The sequence below is a fragment of the Somniosus microcephalus genome, chromosome 4 (genome assembly GCF_052327205.1).
Source record: "Somniosus microcephalus isolate GS21.2 chromosome 4, FLI_Smic_1.0, whole genome shotgun sequence".
In the NCBI taxonomy this organism is placed as follows: Eukaryota; Metazoa; Chordata; class Chondrichthyes; order Squaliformes; family Somniosidae; genus Somniosus; species Somniosus microcephalus.
The window spans coordinates 198,541,575-198,561,416 of record NC_140990.1 but is presented as its reverse complement, the minus strand read 5'-3'; the positions used below and the strand labels follow the sequence as shown (position 1 = coordinate 198,561,416).

The 19,842-nt window shown below is 50.2% G+C and overlaps 1 protein-coding gene and 1 long non-coding RNA gene across 4 annotated transcripts in view; one reads left to right on the top strand and one right to left on the bottom strand.

Moving 5' to 3' along the window:
- Positions 1–1,485, bottom strand: part of cops8 (COP9 signalosome subunit 8) — a 32,684-nt gene extending 31,199 nt beyond the window's left edge. For 2 of the 3 annotated variants that reach the window (XM_085985677.1, XM_085985678.1), the window contains exon 1: positions 1,308–1,485. In XM_085985677.1, coding sequence (XP_085841803.1) covers positions 1,308–1,385 — 78 coding nt within the window. In that variant the 5' untranslated portion in view covers positions 1,386–1,485. The remainder of the gene's footprint in view (positions 1–1,307) is intronic. The other variant, XM_085985679.1, reaches the window with a different exon arrangement.
- Positions 1,486–1,504: 19 nt separating this feature from the next.
- LOC147120124 (uncharacterized) lies at positions 1,505–13,780 on the top strand. Its single transcript, XR_015078126.1, has 2 exons — positions 1,505–1,627; positions 12,514–13,780. It is a non-coding gene; the product is annotated as an uncharacterized LOC147120124 (long non-coding RNA).
- The last annotated feature ends 6,062 nt before the right edge of the window (positions 13,781–19,842 follow it).

Here is a 19,842-nt window from a genome sequence, read left to right as displayed (position 1 = left end):
AGGACGCAAGAACCTGCAAAGGGATATAGACAGGCTAAGTGAGTGGGCAAACATTTGGCAGATGGAGTATAATGTGGGAAAGTGCAAGGTTATACACTTTGGCCGGAAAAATAAAAAAGCAAATTATTTAAATGGACAGCGATTACAAAATGCTACAGTTCAGAGGGACCTGGGGGGGGGGGGGGGGTCCTTGTGCATGAAACACAAAAGGTTAGCATGCAGGTTTTTGCAAGATAAGGGAGTAAAGGGTTATGGGGAGCGGGCAGGGAAGTGGCTTTGAGCCCAAGATCAGTCATGATCTTATTGAATGGCGGGGCAGGCTCGAGGGGCCAAGTGGCCTATTCCTGCTCCTATTTCTTATGTTCTTATGTTCCCACCCACTTGTCTCTTATTCTGTTCTGCCTTCGGTTTTCCCTTAGACCCTGAAATAATTTTTCTCCCCCCAGTTTCTGTGTTTGAATCTGGCCGCATAATCTTTGCTCCTCTCCCATACGGTGCTCTCTCTCCTCATTTCTCGCTTTACTTTCGGTCCCGCTGTAATTGGTGAATGCCACTGGTCGTCTTCCTGTGAATCACACCTGTATGTCAGAGATAGCTTTCTACGTGTTTTTCTTTCCATGGCCTCTCCTGCACCATGTGTCTACCTGAGCTCCTCCACTCATCTCTCTTTTAGTCACATCTCACCTTTCCTCAACCCCCCAGCCCGTCAGTGGTTGAGTGAGAGATATATATATCTATCTCTATCTATAACTCAGGGATTTATATATTATACACATACACACACACAAATGTATATACATATATATCCATATATATACACACATACACACACACAAATACCTAGTGCACACATCCCCAACCTGTGACTCAGTGATGTGGTGGTGTATGTGGTGGAAGCGGAGACACTCAATGTTTTCAACGGGAGACTGGATAGGCACTTGAGGGAAATAAACTTGCAGGGCTACGGGGATAGAGCGGGGAATGGGACTGATTGGATTGTTCTGCAGAGAGCGGGCACAGACTCGATGGGCCGAATAGTTTCCTTCTATGCCGTTATGACTCTATAATGATACCCAGCCTGTCAGTGACTGAGTGAGAGATATAACTCCGAGGGATTTCTCTCTACACACATGTATATATATATACACACCCATAATAATAATATATATTCACACCCCTACATTTACCCCGCCCAGCCTGTGCCTCGGTGATGCGCGCACACCCCGCTCTGCCAGTAACCGTCAGTCAGCCTGTCTCCAGGCCTCAGCTGTGGCCGTGTCCCGCAGGCCCCGCTCCCTCCGCCCTACCTCCAGCTCCTGAGTCTCGCACTGCTCCAGCAGTTTGCTGAATCCCAGCGAATTTTCCGCCATCACCGCAGCGGGCATCTTCCCGGCCTCACTCCCCTCCCACGCTTCCGCTTCCGGGCCACCGCCCAGGGGTCACAAACCGCGGCTCCGGCTCTGCAGCGCTGCCCTGGCGGCCGGGAGGAGGTGTCGTACCGACACTGAGAAACATTGCAGCCGCAGCAGGTGGTCCAGGCCAGACTCTGCAGCTTGTTCTGAAGCAACCCGGAAATAGTAAACATTGGTAAAATGTTAGGAGTGCCACGATAAATCCATTCCTGATTGTAAGCCCCACCTCTTTATGCAGTGTTAGATGCAGTAAAAGGTAACATTTTAAACTGCATTCTGGGATTTGTAGCCCACCAGGTAGGTATGGTTTGCATTCTGAGGGCTGGATTTTGTTGCTGGGGTCGTGTCATCCGCTTTTCCTGTTATCCACCCGATTCCAAATCGATGTGGGAGATTGATGCAATTTTCACATAATTGGGCAATTGAGTTCCAGCGTGTGGGAACCCATGGCGGGGGTCGTCCGACCGGATTGCCTCCCCCTCTTCCGTGGCCATGTTCGCGCCCGGGTGGCCCTAGAGATGGAGCACGCGGTGTCCGCCGGCACGCTCGAGCTCTTTCGTGACCGGTGGGCGCCGCGGGGACTGGAGTGCATTGTTAATCGGGACAACCAAATTTTAATTTGATTGGTGGAGGGTTATTTAAAAGGGTATTTGGGTTTTTGTCACCTTATTTGTGAAATTGTTTCTTTTGTTTGGTCCAATGAAAAGAGAGGGAACCCATGGCCCAATTCGTTTTTTCAGTCTGAAACTCGCCCCCGATGACGTCATCATTGCTGCTGCATTTAAGGTCTGCAAGAAGCCTTGCTTCTTCTGCAGACTGCCAACCTTTTTGGCCTTTGCAGTGAGAGGGACCTGGAGGCAGAATGGGCAGTGGGAGACTAAGTCTGCTCCCAGATTTGATGACGTCGCCCTGCAAGCTTTGGTGGAGGGAGCAAGAGCTAGTAACGAGGTGCTCTTCCCTTCTTCAGGGAGGAAGAAGCCTCCCCAGCAGACGAAGGCTGTGTGGACCCAGGAGGTCAACTCTTTGTCGCTGATCCGCAGAACCTGGCTTCAGTGCAGGAAGAGGTTTCATGATCTTCTGCGCACTGGAAAAGTGAGTATGACTTTGCCATCACCCTCAATTTGATCCCCATTGCCTCTCCTCACCAGCACTCAGCTTTAGCAACCTCTTCCTCCACATCCCACTTGACACTGATATCCCTGCACCCTTACCGATTCCCTGTCTCTCTATGGTCACATTTACCTAACTATTCAACTATGCAGCCCTCACACTCCCTATCACTGTGATGCTATGAAAACAACTTACAAAACACAGGGAGGGCCCTTGGTCTTGCCAACTCACTCCGTCTTTGTCTCCTTCTAAGCATCTATGCTAAGGATTCTCTACACTCACTCCTTCATTCTCACTCAAACTCTGCTTGTCTCCCTCATTGCAGGAAAAGAGAGCCCATAATAAGAGGGAAAGAGCAAGGACAGGAGGAGGGCCACCCTCAGTAGCCCACCTCACCCCTTGGGAGGAGGCGGTCCTGGAGATCGTGGGACACGAGGATGATGCGCAAGTGGGGGACGGACAGACGGGTGCATCAGAGAAAGCTGGTGACAGAATAGTTTTTCATCTCTCATTGACATTGCATGAGTCGCTGATAATGATTCTGAAGCTCTAACAGATGGACTTATGATCATCTGCAATATGCAATGTGCATGTAACCTTGGCCTCACATCTCTGACTCTTTCCTTTACTCCCCACAGGACCATCGCAAGCACTCGTCCCCACTATCCAAGAGGAACAGCCTGAGCCTCCAGACTCCTCCGAGGAAGCTGCAACCTCTGAGGGTGCAGCGTCAGCAGAATTCAGCCAACCCAGCACCAGCGCAGAGACTCACACCTCGGTGGGACCATCGCGAGATAGAGTAGTCATAGAGTCATAGAGTTTTACAGCACAGAAAGAGGCCCTTCGGCCCATCGTGTCTGCGCCGCCCATCCCTCCCTGTCCAGTCTAATCCCATTTTCCAGCATTTGGTCCATAGCCTTGTATGCAATGGCATTTCAAGTGCTCATCCAAATGCTTCTTGAATGTTGTGAGGGTTCCTGCCTCTACCACCCTTTCAGGCAGTGAGTTCCAGCTTCCAACCACCCTCTGGGTGAAAAAGTTCCTCCTCAAATCCCCCCTAAATCTCCTGCCCCTTACCCTGAATCTGTGCCCCCTTGTTATCGACCCCCCTACTAAGGGGAAAAGTTCCTCTTTATCTACCCTATCTATGCCCCTCATCATTTTGTACACCTCAATCAGGTCCCCCCTCAGCCTTCTTTGCTCCAAGGAAAACAACCCCAGCCTGTCCAGTCTCTCTTCATAGCTGAGGCGCTCCATCCCAGGTAACATCCTGGTGAATCTTCTCTGCACCCTCTCCAAAGCAATCACACCCTTCCTATAGTGAGGCGACCAGAACTGCACACAGTACTCCAGCTGTGGCCTCACCAGCGTTTTGTACAGCTCCATCATAACCTCCCTGCTCTTATATTCTATGCCTCTGCTAATGAAGGCAAGTATCCCATAAGCCTTTTTAACCACCTTATCTACCTGTTCCGCTGCCTTCAGGGAATTATGTACATGTACACCAAGGTCCCTCTGACCCTCTGTACTTCCTAGGGTCCTACCACTCATTGTGTATTCCCTTGCCTTATTTGTCCGTCCAAAATGCATCACCTCGCACTTTTCCGGGTTAAATTCCATTTGCCACTTTTCCGCCCATCTGACCAACCCGTTAATATTGTCCTGTAGCCTGAGGCTTTCCTCCTCGCAATTTACCACCCCACCAATTTTCGTGTCATCCGCGAACTTACTGATCATACCCTTTACATTCTCATCCAAATCATTAATGTAGATCACAAACAGCAAGGGACCCAGCACCGATCCCTGAGGTACCCCACTGGACACAGGCTTCCAGTCACAAAAGCAACCTTCGACCATCACCCTCTGCCTCCTGCCACTCAGCCAGTTTAGGATCCAACGCGCCAAGGCCCCCTGGATCCCATGGGCTCTTACCTTCTTGACCAGTCTCCTATGCAGGACCTTGTCAAAAGCTTTACTGAAGTCCATGTAAACCACATCCACAGCATTTCCCTCATCCACACACCTAGTCACCCCCTCGAAAAATTCAATCAGATTGGTCAGACATGATTTACCCTTGACAAAGCCATGCTGACTATCCCCGATTAATCCTTGCCTCTCCAAGTGGAGACTAATTTTGTCCCTCAGAATTTTTTCCAATAATTTCCCTACCACAGATGTTAGGCTCACTGGCCTGTAATTCCCTGGTTTATCCCTGCTACCCTTCTTGAATAATGGTACTACATTAGCTGTTCTCCAGTCCTCTGGTACATCCCCTGTGGCCAGAGAGGTTCTGAAAATTTGTGTCAGAGCCCCTGCAATCTCCTCCTTTGCCTCACACAACAGCCTGGGATACATCTCGTCCGGGCCTGGGGATTTATCCACTTTTTGGCCTGCTAAAACCGCTAGTACCTCCTCCCTCTCGATGCTAATATGTTCAAGTATGTCACAGTCCCCTTGCCCGACTTCTATATCTACATCGTCTTTCTCCATAGTGAACACTGAGGCAAAAAATTCATTTAAAACCCCACCTACTTCATCTGGCTCTACACACAGCTTGCCACTTTGGTCCCTAATGGGCCCTACCCTTTCCCTGGTTATCCTCTTGCCCTTAATATACTTATAAAACATCTTAGGATTTTCCTTTATTTTGCTCGCCAGTGTTATTTCATGGCCCCTCCTCGCCCTCCTAATTTCCTTTTTAAGTATGCCCCTGCACCTCCTATACTCCTCTAGGGCTTCCACCGTCTTTTGTCTTTTGTAAACTGCCAAAAGCCCCCCTTTTTTTCCTAATGCATTTTTGTATATCCTTTGTCATCCAAGGTTCCCTTTGCTTGTTGGTCCCACCCTTGACCTTTACAGGAACATGTTGGTGTTGTACTCTCTCTATTTCCCTTCTGAAAGCCTCCCACTGTTTTGATGTGGATTTTCCTATAAGTAGCTGCTCCCAGTCCACTTTTGCCAGATCCTGTCTTATTAAAATCGGCCTTCCCCCAATTTAGAACCCTGATTTCCGGGCCGTCTTTGTCTTTTTCCATGACCACCTTAAATCTCACCGAATTGTGGTCACTATCGCCAAAATGCTCTCCTACAGACACTTCCACCACCTGCCCGGCTACATTCCCTAGAATTAGGTCCAGTACCGCCCCCTCTCTTGTAGGACTTTCTACATGTTGGCTCAAAAAGCTTTCCTGGATGCACTTTAAGAATTCTGCTCCCTCCAAGCCTTTCACACTCTGACTATCCCAATTTATATTGGGGAAGTTGAAATCCCCCACTATTACTACCCTATTATTTTCACACTTTTCTGATATCTGCCTGCATATCTGTTCCTCTATCTCCCCCTGACTGTTTGGGGGCCTATAGTACACTCCCAGCAAGGTGCTTGACCCCTTTTTGTTTTTAAGTTCTACCCATATGGCCTCATTAGAGGAACCCGCTAATATATCATCCCTCCTTACAGCAGTAATAGACTCCTTAATTAATATTGCAACACCCCCTCCCCTTTTACACCCCCCTCTGTCTCGCCTGAAGATTCTATACCCCGGAATATTTAGCTGCCAGTCCTGACCCTCTCTCAACCATGTCTCCGTGATAGCAACAATATCGTACTCCCATGTGTTCAACAACAACTTCAGTTCATCCACCTTATTTGCAAGACTCCTTGCATTAAAATAAATGCCTTCCAGCCCTGCCATATTCCCTTTTGCCTTCACATCTTTGCTCTGCCTTCCCTGCTGACTTGTTTTTTCCTCCTTATTTGGCTGTACATCACCCCCTACTATAGCTCCACTCTGTATCCCATCCCCCTGCCGAATTAGTTTAAACCCCCCCCAGCAGTGCTAGCAAACCTCCCCGCAAGGATATTGGTTCCTCTCTGGTTCAGGTGTAAACCGTCCGACTTGTACAAGTCCCACCTTTCCCAGAAGCAGACCCAGTGATCCAGGAAACTAAAGCCCTCCCTCCTGCACCATCCCTTTAGCCACGCATTCATCTGTTCTATCCTCCTATTCCTATACTCACTAGCACGTGGCACCGGGAGTAATCCAGAGATTACAACCTTTGAGGTCCTGCTCCTTAATCTTGCCCCTAGCTCCCTAAATTCTTGCTGCAGGACCTCATCCCTCTTTTTACCTATGTCGTTGGTACCAATGTGGACCACGACCTCTGGCTGTTCACCCTCCCCCTCCAGAATGCCCTGCAGCCGCTCAGTGACATCCTTGACCCTGGCACCAGGGAGGCAACAAACCATCCTGGATTCACGTCTACGGCCACAGAAACGCCTATCTGTTCCCCTTACTATAGAATCCCCTACGACTATTGCTCTCCTACTCTTTTTCCTCCCCTCCTGGGCAGCAGGAGCGCCCCCAGTGCCAGGAAGCTGGCTGCTGCTGCCTTCCCCTGGTGAGTCATTCCCCCCAACAGTATCCAAAACGGTATACTTGTTTGAGAGGGGAATGGTCACAGGGGTTTCCTGCACTACCTGCCTACTTCTATTGCTCCGCCTGGTGGTCACCCATTTCCTTTCTTCCTGTGCAGCCCTTCCCTGCGGTGTGACCAACTCACTAAACGTGCTATCCACGAACTTCTCAGCCTCGTGAATGCTCCACAACCCATCCACCTGCAGCTCCAGCTCCTCAATGCGGTCTGCTAATAGCTGCAGATGGATGCATTTCCTGCACACGTAGTCACCAGGGGCAGTGCCCCTGAATTCCCACATGGAGCAGGAGGAGCACATCACGGGGCTGGGCTCTCCTGGCATGACTTTCCCCTTAATTAATTTAAATTAATTTACTATCACCAATTAAAGATATCTCTAAGGCTCTTGTATAGTCTACCAACAGTACCTGCTACACCAGAAAAGACCCTAGTAACGATAAACTACAGAGTTAAAGTTTAAAAAAGAGAAATACTCACCAACCAATCACTTACCTGCTCCCTGGTGACGTCACACACTGACTATTTTTTACCTCTCTCCCCGCTGCGGAGTTGGTAAGCCTCGCTGGTCGTGGGTTTTTATACCCGGCTGCTCCTCCTCTGCTCCCGCTGCTCCGAGTGCTCTCGGGCCTCGCTGGTCGTGGGTTTTTATACCCGGCTGCTCCTCCTCTGCTCCCGCTGCTCCGAGTGCTCTCGGGCCTCGCTGGTCGTGGGTTTTTATACCCGGCTGCTCCTCCTCTGCTCCCGCTGCTCCGAGTGCTCTCGGGCCTCGCTGGTCGTGGGTTTTTATACCCGGCTGCTCCTCCTCTGCTCCCGCTGCTCCGAGTGCTCTCGGGCCTCGCTGGTCGTGGGTTTTTATACCCAGCTGCTCCTCCTCTGCTCCCGCTGCTCCGAGTGCTCTCGGGCCTCGCTGGTCGTGGGTTTTTATACCCGGCTGCTCCTCCTCTGCTCCCGCTGCTCCGAGTGCTCTCGGGCCTCGCTGGTCGTGGGTTTTTATACCCGGCTGCTCCTCCTCTGCTCCCGCTGCTCCGAGTGCTCTCGGGCCTCGCTGGTCGTGGGTTTTTATACCCGGCTGCTCCTCCTCTGCTCCCGCTGCTCCGAGTGCTCTCGGGCCTCGCTGGTCGTGGGTTTTTATACCCGGCTGCTCCTCCTCTGCTCCCGCTGCTCCGAGTGCTCTCGGGCCTCGCTGGTCATGGGTTTTTATACCCAGCTGCTCCTCCTCTGCTCCCGCTGCTCCGAGTGCTCTCGGGCCTCGCTGGTCGTGGTTTTTTATACCCGGCTGCTCCTCCTCTGCTCCCGCTGCTCTGAGTGCTCTCGGGCCTCGCTGGTCGTGGGTTTTTATACCCGGCTGCTCCTCCTCTGCTCCCGCTGCTCCGAGTGCTCTCGGGCCTCGCTGGTCGTGGGTTTTTATACCCGGCTGCTCCTCCTCTGCTCCCGCTGCTCCGAGTGCTCTCGGGCCTCGCTGGTCGTGGGTTTTTATACCCAGCTGCTCCTCCTCTGCTCCCGCTGCTCCGAGTGCTCTCGGGCCTCGCTGGTCGTGGGTTTTTATACCCAGCTGCTCCTCCTCTGCTCCCACCTGGTGTATCACGGCTCACAAGTGAGCATCAGCAGATTGTGGAGACAGCGACAGCAGTGGAGAGTCCTAGTCGGAGGGCGCAGGACTCTCCGAGCTTGGCTCAGCTGCATGTCGACCCTCTGCCTCTGGGTCCATCCAGAAGAACAGCAGTGCTGGAACTCCAGGAACAGGTGCAGGAGTCTCTGGCAGGTTTTGTATCCAGGGTCACTGCAAGTGTGGAGCGAATGGAGGAGTCCATCGCGAACATGAGCAGAGCCTTTGTGGAGTCATTGGCGCATGAACGCAGCACCACGGAAAGGATGGCAACCTCCGTGGAAAGGATGGCTACAGTAGACGAGAGGATGGCTATGGCCATGGAGGAGCTAAGTCGCCAGAGTGTAGAAAACATGGTGAGTGTTCAAAATAGACTGACATCTCTGGAGGAGCGATGGTCAGCTATTGAACAGAGAAACCAGACCTTCATGGAAGTTCTTCTGAGTAGGACTGCCAGTGCAGATACAGGTCCCCATGGCCCCCCTGATGTGCAGCAAGGTGCTCTCAAGCCACTTGCAAGCGCTGAGGTGGACCTGACCCATGAGAGGGATGTTGGTGACAGAGAACAAGGAAGTGGGGGCTCCTCTCCAAGCGCTCACACTTCCATGCCACTGCCCAGTCCTTGGTCAGCGCCCCACCAGAGTCCCCACCCAACTGAGATCGGCGTCTCAACCCCTGCACAGCCGCAGGAGCAGCAGACTGTTGCCGAGCCCTCACAGGTTCGCAACCCCAGAGGACGCCCGCCAAAGGTGTCGAGACAGGAGCAGCAAGAAAGTGAGCAAGGGGCCTCCACATCTGCTGAAGCCACAGGGGAAGCACCACGTAGGAGCATGCGTAAGAGAAAGATACTGCACAAATAGTCACAAGGGTAGTCACTTGGGTGAAATGTGTTTATTTTTAAAATGCCATCAGTTGGTTATTGTAAATAAAAATTCTGATGGCAAGTGTTGCAGTTGTGGCGTGTGTCATTTTGCAAATGGGACTTCCACATTGAGGGCTTAGAATTACTTGCAATTGTCAGTATGGTGGTCAGAGTGCTAGGAATCTGCTGGTTCTTGGCCATTGTTGATGCTCTGGTAAGAAGCTGCAAGGCAAAAGTGCTTGATTGGCTAGGCTAAGCAAATCTGGCCAAGATGAGTGTGTTCCTTGCATCCCGGGCAGCAATGTTCTCGCGTACTGCTGCAGCTAGTTGATGGGCCTCTGCAAGATGTTTGTTTTCGCTCTCCTCCTCCTCCTCATCTGAGGAGAATATGTGAGGAGCCACTTGTTCCTCAGGCATCTGCAAGCCACGATGCTGTGCCATGTTGTGAAGTGCACAGCAAACCATGACGATTCTGGAGACCCTGGCTGCTGAGTACTGCAGGGCTCCACCTGATCTATCCAAGCATCTGAAGTGCATCTTCAGCATGCCGATGGTTTGCTCGATTATGGATCTGGTGGAAATGTGGCTGTAGTTGCAGCTCTCCTCAGCTTCGTTGGATGGGCTCCTCAACGGCGTCATTAGCCACGTCTTCAGGGGATAGCCCTTGTCTCCAAGTAGCCATCCGTTAATTTGGTCTGGCGGACTGAAGAGCGGAGGCACACTAGACTGGCGCAGTATGAAGGAGCCATGGCAACTGCCAGGGTACTTGGCACAAATATGCAAAATTTCCTTCTAGTGGTCACACACCAGCTGCACGTTGAGGGAGTGGAAGCCCTTGCGGTTGACAAAAATACCTGGATTATGATGGGGTGCCTTAAGGGCCACATGTGTGCAGTCAATGACGCCCTGCACCCTTGGAAAGCCTGCCAGATTAGCTAATCCAACCACACGCGCCGTGACACTTGCTTGATCCTTGGAGAAATGGATGTGATTGATGGCAAAGAGGGCATCGGTTACCTGCGTGATGCAAGTGTGTGCGGCCACCTGGGAGATGCCGCTGATGTCTGCTGCTGATCCCTGGAATGAGCCTGAAGCAAAAAAGTTGAGTGTGGTGGTGACTTTGACGGCTACTGGTAAGGGGTGTCCACCTGCTCCTCTGGGCTCCAGGTCTTGCTGCACCATTGCGCAGATGTCACCCACTACCTCTCGCGAAAGTCGGAGCCGCCTTTGGCACTGCTGCTTACTCATTGTTAGGATAAAATTTGGTTTAGGGGATATAAAGGGGTGGGCCTCAATATTTGACCGGTATAATATGTCTGAAAGGTACCATTCAGTCTTGTTAGGCTGGAAAAGAAACGCAAAGCACTGTGGGATACTTGGCTATATTAACCCTTTTTAAGCTAACATAAATAAATTTAGCTGACCAAAGACATTCTGAAGTGTTGCTTGCGGTTATACTGAGTAACTGTTTAGAAAGAACCTGTTCTTGGAAGAGATAAGAGTACAAAGGCACGATTAATGAATAGCAGCAAGTAAGGCCTTGAAGAGTAGTCAACAGGCTACATAACTCACTGTGGCTTTGTAGTCATCCAGCCATGTCTCTGTTGAAAATACCTTCCCATACTGATAACAAGAGTAAGAGATAGCTCAGGAATATAGAAGTTAGAATGAAGCCTCTGCAGTCCATAAGCTTCTTACTGACATATCCAGAGGGTACTCGAGTTCAAAGGACAGGCCTAATAGTTGATTGATTAATCATGTAAACCAATGAAGTATCAATATTCTCATGTATACACCCCCATTAGTAATAAGTGGGTGTTGTCTAATAAACTGTATAAACTAAGCTGTATTGCCACTTTTTCCCTTGAGAACGATGTCTCTAGCTAAGGGTAGCTGAGATAGTTCTCCCGTGTGCACTCGTAATAAAACTATTGATCTGGGTAACACCTGAGTCTGTTAGTTCTATTTTACCTTCCAGATTTTCCTCGCTTACACTCATGTTGAGGTAGCTGATTCTCTGTCTGTGTAGACCCTGTTTGGGGGGGGGTATCTCCTGCGGTGATGGCCTTCGATGGGCTGGCGCCTTCTGGACTGTGCAGCTTCAGGTGGGTGAGCAGCAGCTTGGCGCTCCTGTTGTTGCCGCTGCAGTTGGTGCTGCTGTTGTTCATGGTTCTGCTGCTGCCGCGACTGGTCTTCGTCTGACTCTGATGTCCAAGCGGAAAGGAAATAAATGGTTCCCATGCTTCTGGTAGATGCCTCAGTTGAGGAAGCGCTCAGTCAAGGTGGCGAGAGGGATTTCCCAGGAGGTCACACTGGAGATGGGTGTCAGGCTCCAAACTTCCATAGCTATGGTTATGCCTGCTAAAAGTTCCCCCAGACCTGAGACAACAAAGTCCTGCCACCTGCAAATGATGACTGATCAAATCTCCTATTTAATGGTTGATCTGCAGCTGATAGTCAGCAATCCAATTATGCTCCCGCCAGGTTTCACCGTCGTGTTTCAGAGGAGATGTAAATCATGTGGGAAATGTGTTTAAATTGGAAAGGCCTCTCAAAATGGGATTATAGAGGCAATTTAGTGGTCCTTAAGGGCCTATCCCGCCTCTTGGAGGCCGGACGGAGACGGGATCAGAAACCACGCATTTGGGAAAATTGCTTGGAGGCAGGGTCGGGCCCGCCCGCCACTTTTTGCAATTTTAACACCCACATGCCTCCATTCCCGCCTCCTCGGGCCTGGCAAAATCCAACCCTCAGAGTCCACTACTTAGCTGACTTTCTTCATTTAGTTAAGATGTTGCTGCACAATGCCAATGGGGGAATGCAGTATACTGTAGGGTGACCATATTTTCTAAACTGAATCCAGGGACACACAGGGTGGGAGCACAGCAAAGTAGCAGGATGGAAAATCTAGGTAGCACAGTGTAGCGAGGCAACATTTTTTAGCAGCCTATATTTTAACAGTTGCACATATACACTACAATTGCAAAACAAATGTGTATATAATTACCGCGGATGTGACGTCACACTATTGAAGCACATTCAGACACCGTGTATAAATAATACAACTACACTGTTTGGTTTCACAGGGCCTTCGATCTCCCTAACGATGCCCTTGATTCTCAGCTGCGAAGACTGCTGCAGGCTCTTGCTGACACCTGTCCTTTTGTCGCTGCTGCGCTCGAGTGTCGCCGACCGTTTAAAAAAAATAAACACGTCATATATTAACGGAATCATTGGGCGTTACCGTCACCGACCGACCAATCGGCTTCCGAATTGCGACCATTTCGAATCGTGGGGGGTGGAGGAGATGACAAAATCAGAAGCCCACCAACCAATCGGCTCGCGACCACCTCCACTTGAAACTGATACATCCTGTAGCGAAGGAAGAGGGGGAAAAAGTGGGGGTTTGGTTGTCGAGTGAGGCTGGGTCAGGAACGCAGTCGAACTCACTGGCGGCGTGTGCCCACCCCTCGGCACTCAATTGACATGGACGCTAACCAATAGACCAGCTCCTTATACTGCTGAGCACGCCTCCAGGCTGGCCTCCCGCCATTCATGGTGGGCGTGATTGACAGGGGACACCCGGGAAGAAAACGTAACCGGGAACTCTTCTAGGGACATTGTTTGCCTGGGGACACAGTACCTTGCCCTAGCATAATGGAAAGTCCCAGGTCCCTGAGAAAGGAAGGCCTTTGAGTGGAAAACTTCTTGGATACACTTCTAAGATACAATAGCTGACTGTTTAGTGATTTTTATGTGTTTCACATGTTATAAATATAGCTATATATTCAGCTGGATCAGCTGGTTCAAATTAATTTGAAAAAATCTTTTGAGTTCATTAGCTGGTTTTCGAGTGCTTGCTGATTACTGATTGGAAGCTGTTTCTTGGCTATTTAACAAATGACGTGATGATTGGTTTGTTTGTGCTTGTTGATCCTTACTGATTACAAATTACATTGTAATGTGCGGTTGATCTAGCAAAACATCCCAAAGAACGTGTGTGTGTGTGTAGGAAGGAAATTGAGGGTGTGTGTGTAGGAAGGAAATTGAGGGTGGCCATAGTTATGGTTGAAGAGGTAGGTTTTATGAAGGCTTTTGAATGTGGGAGAGGTGTAGCATGTTTGTGTTTTAAAAGCCTAAAGGAGGAAGAGGAGATAAAGTAGTCTTTGGAAACGAGAGTTACAGTAAATAAACTAGATGTATTGAGGTTGACAGAAAGCTTCACCCAGTGACCTTGCTAGATGCTCCATGTGCTGTACAGTCTATGCAATATGTACTGTATAGTTTGTTCAGTGTGTACTGTATGCCTAATGTAATATATAGGGTACAGATTAAAATCACATTCATATTGTGTATCAGGAATAGTTTATATAATCTTTAGTTTGTACATTTTATGTGTATTGTTTATAATCTACAATTTGTATAACATATAGCCTACAGATTATGTAACATACTTTGCATAGTATATTAGCCATAAGCTATACTCAATCTATATATATAAAAGAGCTCTTCTGTCTGTCCTGATGTCTGTCTGTCCCGATGTCTGTCTGTCCGTTCTCTATACGTTTGAAAGTTATAGAGCGTACCGACGCGTGTGTCGCCTCAAAAGAAAGCTTGCGATTCCGGACCGGTCATAGGCGTATTTACGTTTCGGCCGGACAAAAATCCCGCCCGCGGTATCCGAAAAACGTTCAGCGTTCCGCTCATTAGCATCTCATTAGCGACCGTGTGACGTCGAGGTCGACCAATCGGACGGCGGGTTCCTGGCGCGTGCCATCCTACAGTTGAGTGTCGAGTGACTCGACGATTGACCAATCCTACACTTCGGTGACCTGACCGGTCGACCAATCGGTGCGTGTGTGGGCGGGCCTTATCCTTCTGAACCGAGGTGAGTGGCCGCCATCTTGATTTTTCACGATTTTTTTCCCACACTTTCAGTGTGGGCTATATAATTGTTACTGTCTTTTGGGGTTTTTACACTAAGTATTCTCGTGAGTTTGCATCACTGGTCACTCTCACAAGCAGACCTCACATCCCTTATGATCCGGAGAGCATCTTTTTTGCTCAATATCTTGTTAAACAATAGCATGACTTTAGAAATCATAACAAGAACCTTTATTCCTTATACCAGCTACAGAAACATCATATGTGCCACCACATGAATTCTAAAACAGACTGAAATAGTGCCATACCAGAATGAGGCATAGTTTCAGCCAAATAGCTGGTTTATTTACATAAAATAAATGCAGGGACAGTATACAGTTTCCATCGTGAGAACATGTATCTCATCACTTTCTAGAGTTATGTAAACAATGAAGGTACAATTTGCTTTCTCTCTAAACATGGATTCATTTTCTCTAGCTTAATCTCTCAGCGTTAAGCTGTTTCAGACTTTCAAACTACAGATCGCCTTTTTGCTGCTGGCTGCCAAATCACATGTCTGGAAGAGACACTTAGGACTGTGTGTAGACAATATAAATTTCGTGATTTAATTACCATAGACTGGCTATGTCACCAATATGGAATGGTGACGTAGATTTAACCCCTTACGTGCTGATTCTAGAAGCATAGAAGTTTAAATAAAACCATTACAGTAACACAAACAAAATCCAATGTTACACAATAATATATCAAAATAGTTTAAATAGTGTATCATTTATCTTTCTCTAATTTACTGACTATTAGAGAAGACAAACCTGGCCGAGTCTTTCCTCCAAATGTTTTACTTTAGTGGCTGTTGCTCCCATCACAGATTGTAGTATATATTTTTGAATGTACAATTATTACTGAACTTGTAGTAGTGGCACAGCTCACTAAGCCTCACTTTAATTTCTGCCCCCCTCCCATCCTTAGGCACGTCTTCCTCCTTTGAGCTCCTCAGTGTCTTCCATTTCTGCTGCCTTTTACTTAAACTCCTTGCCATTCACCTCGGCGGGTACGGTAACATAGTGGTTATGTTATTGGACTAGTAATTCACGAGGCCTGGACTAATGATAGGAGATGTGAAATCCCACCACAGGCAGTTGGGGAATTTAAATTCAATTAATTAAATAAATCTGGAATTTAAAAGCTAGTATCACTAATAGTGACCATGGGGGAAAAATTCAGTTGTTAGTGCCTTAAGAGGGCGCAAACCAACTAGCGCCTGGGCGCAGCGATATCTGCACCTCTCGGAAATTGACCGGATATTTTGCGGCGGCGCTAAACAATACCGCCCGATCTCCTGCGCACACAGATCTTGACGTCATTCGAGAGTGCAATGCCCTTGGGGCGCCCCGAACCGGAAATTCAGTGGCGCCCCCCTCCTTTCCGCCTGGCGCTACCAACAACAGGTTGACTGGAACGCTTCCCAGTCGCTGTGGGGCTGGGGGGGGGGCGCTATTTAAAGGGAGCCTCTTCTTGGCTTTTGTGTGGTAGCCATTTTTGCACCACTCGTTCTGAGAGAGAGAGAGATTTGCAGAGAGAAAGAGAGACTTCTGCATTGAGTCAACACTGCCTGAGGTAGTTTTGGCTTCTGACCATAACTTTGCAGGTACTTTGCTTTTTGACCTTCATAACTTTGATTGGCCAGATACTATGGGAGCTGCAATGAATGGGAACGTTGTCCTTCTCCATCACATTCGGAGGGCACAGTGACGCAGAGAGAGAGTGGCAATCATGGCCAGACGGAGGAGGGTTAACAGGCCTTGGTACAGGAGACCTTACCCTCCCAGGGTTTTCGCCAACAGTTCTCCTACATTAATATGTCTGAGGAGCAGTGTTTGCGAAGGCTGCGCTTCAGCAAGGAGGTGGTCACTGAGCTGTGCCACCTGCTTCAGCCAGATCTGCAACCTCAACTGAGGAGCAGGACATCTCTGTTGGTGGCAGTGAAGATAACAGTGGCTCGCAACTTTTATGCCACCGGCTCCTTTCAATCAGCTACTGGGGACATCACCAATATCTCCCAGTTTGTGGTGCATTGCTGCATCCATCAGGTAACAAATGCCCTCTTTAAAAGGAGACGAGAGTACATCTCTTTCCCCATGACCCCGGACAAGCAGCAAGAACGCGCAACAGGCTTTGCTAGGATAGCGGGCTTCTCCATGGTGCATGGTGCCATTGACTGCATGCATGAGGCTTTGCGGGCGCTGCAAGAGAATGCCGAGGAGTTCCGCAACCGGAAGAGCTTCCATTCCTTAAATGTCCAGTTGGTCTGTGACCACAGACAGCTGATACTCGCTGTCAATGCCCACTTTCCAGGCAGCAGCCACGATGCCTTCATCCTGCGCCAGACTTCTGTGGCAGACCTTTTCCAGGCACCGCATCACCCAGGAGGTTGGCTTCTCGGGGACAAGGGATATCCTCTGTGCACCTGGCTGATGACACCACCCCGTTCGCCCAGCACCCCTGCTGAGCTACGATACAATGAGAGCCATCAAGCTACCAGGAACATCGTTGAGCACACAATCGGTGTACTCAAGCAACGGTTCTGCTGACTGCACCATTCTGGAGGAGCCCTGCAGTACTCGCCTGAGCGAGTCTCCCACTTCGTTGTTGTATGCTGCATATAAACTGGCAATCCTCAGGACCCAGCCAATGCCAGCAGACATTGGAGCACCAGCGGAGGAGGAGGAGGAGGAGGAGGAAGATGAGGAGGATGATCATCAGCAGCACCAAGGCGGGAGGGAGGCACAAAGTGGAAGGGCCGTCCGTCAAAGTCGCTTCTAGGCACCTTCCGAGGGAATGGCTTCTGCCATTCAAACAACCTGAATGAAACCATCCCACAACCCCTAAGCCGGTCAAGGCAACAATGAGTGCAAAGACCAAACATGCACATTGTGAATAAAGGCACTTCTTTATTTCACAAACTGTGTCTCATTTCTGCATGACAAAGTAATAGAATGAAACACAAAAAAAAACAGTCATTCACATAACTGGCTCTCACAACCTGGAGACAATGTCCAAAACAATAACAAAAATTTGACCACGAACCTTGGCCTTCAATAAAACAATGAAAGACATTTTGCCACACCTCCTACTTTTTGCCCTTCGAGGGTGATCTGCCTCCCTTGCGACGTTGCCCCCTTCCCACCCTGCAGCTCCTCCGTAATGGGACCCCAGTGGCTGGTGCAAGGCTGGGGGAAGGCTGCTGAGTGTCAGAAACTGAGACTGCAGATGCCCTTGAGGGACGGCCTGGACCAGCTGGGGGCCTGGAAGGCCCGGCTGCTGCCTGCACCAACTCTGCATGGGCGGCAGCAGTCTGTCCTACAGGTGGTGGTAACTGCAGTGGAGAAGTGCCAGTGGTGGCAGCAGGAATGCTGTCATCTTGAGAGAGGACAGCAACTCCCTGCTCGACCGACACACTGGCACTCCCATGGGCAGCATTTCAGCATCCGGAGCAATCTGCTGGAGCACAGATTGCTGGCCTGCTGCGGCGCGGTGAGAGCCCCGGGGAAATCTGCCCGATCCAGCAGTCAGTGCTCGCGTGGCCTCAATCTGCGTTTGCATGAGACCAGCCACTGACTGCATTGCAGCACTTAACATTTGCGTGGCAGCCGCCTGTGCTACAGCGAAGTGCTCCACACTCCTAGCCAGTGATTCAATGGATTCGGGCATCCTTGCCACTGCAGCCATAAGCTCAATGTGCCTTTGCTCCGCCTGGGCGCTCATTTCAGCGAAGGCCCACTCCTCCTCTGCGTCCAGTGCAGCAGGACTCGAGGCCATACTCTCCATCCGGGGAGAAGGCCCCCCGAGCTTCCCTAACCCCCTTGCGTTGCTGCAGCCCGCTGGGTCCTGGAGCTTCACCCTCATCAGACCATTCCCCCCTGCTCCCCTCCAGGGAAGGCGTGTCCCCAGTATGGGCATGGGCTGCCTCGATAGAGGGTGGCGCTGATGGTCTGGCTCCCTCTTCCTCCTCGCCTTCAGCTTCACACTCACTGGCAGCTTGAGGGCCCGTCTCCTCACCTGGTGAATCACCATCTGAAAGCAGGGAGGTACAAGAGTGGCTTTAGCGTGAGGACAGGGTGGCAGCAAGGGAGGCATGAGTGCAGCGATTTAGTGATTTGGATTGAAAGTGTCAAAGGCTGCTGTTGTGAGGAACAAGTGGAAGGAGAGAGGACAAAAAGGTGTTTGCTGTCCAGAACGGGGTCGGCGTCTCCAGTGGCGACGGGACCAATCACCGGCTTGCCACAATCCTGTGGATGCGCTACTCAAGATTGCTGAGGGGTTGAAGGTGAGGCCGCCCTCCACCGGTCCGTTGCTGCTGTCTCCTATTATGAGACAGCTTGGCCTGCAAGAAAAAGGATGGCGTCTGAGTAAATATGCAGCCATGATCTTGCCTGAAATGCCTCCCATGGTTGAATAGCCCTTACTGTATGCAGCCATGATCTTGCCTGAAATGCCTCCCATGGTTGAATAGCCCTTACTGTATGCAGCCATGATCTTGCCTGAAATGCCTCCCATGGTTGAATAGCCCTTAATGTATGCAAAGTGTGGAATGTGCGTGTGTGTTTCATGAAAGGGCCATAGGTGTTGGATGAGTGTTGGGCATTGGGGCTTTCAAGACCCTCTGGCCATAAAGTAAGGTGGAGATGGAGGGATGAAGAGGTTTTGAAAAAAAGGCACTCACCCTGACAACCCGAGTGAGGTCGTTGAACTTTTTCCTACATTGCACATGGGTCCTAGGCACCGTGCTGCTTGAGGACACTCTCTGAGCCACCTCCCTCCACACTTTCCTGTACTCGCTTGGCAAAGGCCTCCTGCCACTCTCTGGGTACAGAATGGATCTTCTGCGCTCCACCCCGCGAACCAGAGCCTCCAAAGCACGCTCGCTGAAGTGCTGTGCTCGCTCCCTGGCCCTTTCCATAGTGTCTGGCTGCTAGATTTAGCCACAGGTCTGCCCAGGCCGAGATTCAAGGCTCCACTGAGCAGCGTGTGGCTGCAGAGCAAGATCGACCCTCCCCTTTAAGAACTGACCGGCGCCAGTGTGTTTGTGTTCAATCGCTAACTGACAGCACCTGCGCTGCGCCCGCCCTCTGAGGTAGCGCCTCGCTCCTCGGCCTTAGCGCCTTAAAAGAGTTGTGTAGCGCCTGATTTAGCGCTCCAATCACCTCCAGGGGCGATAAAAGCCAAGTTTGCTGTCGGAGGTGATAATTAGCGCCAGGCGCTAATCTTTGCGCCTGGCCGATAATTGTGCCCCAAATGGGGCGATACCAAATTTCTCCCCCCATGAAACTACCGGATTTGTCGTAAAAACCCATTTGGTTCACTGATTTCCTTTAGGGAAGGAAATCTGCTGTCCTTACCCGGTCTGGCCCACATGTGACTCCAGACCCACAGCAATGTGGTTGACTCTTAACAGCCCTCTGCAGTTCAAGAAGGCTCACCACCACCTTCTCAAGGGCAATTAGGGATGGGCAATAAATGCTGGCCTTGCC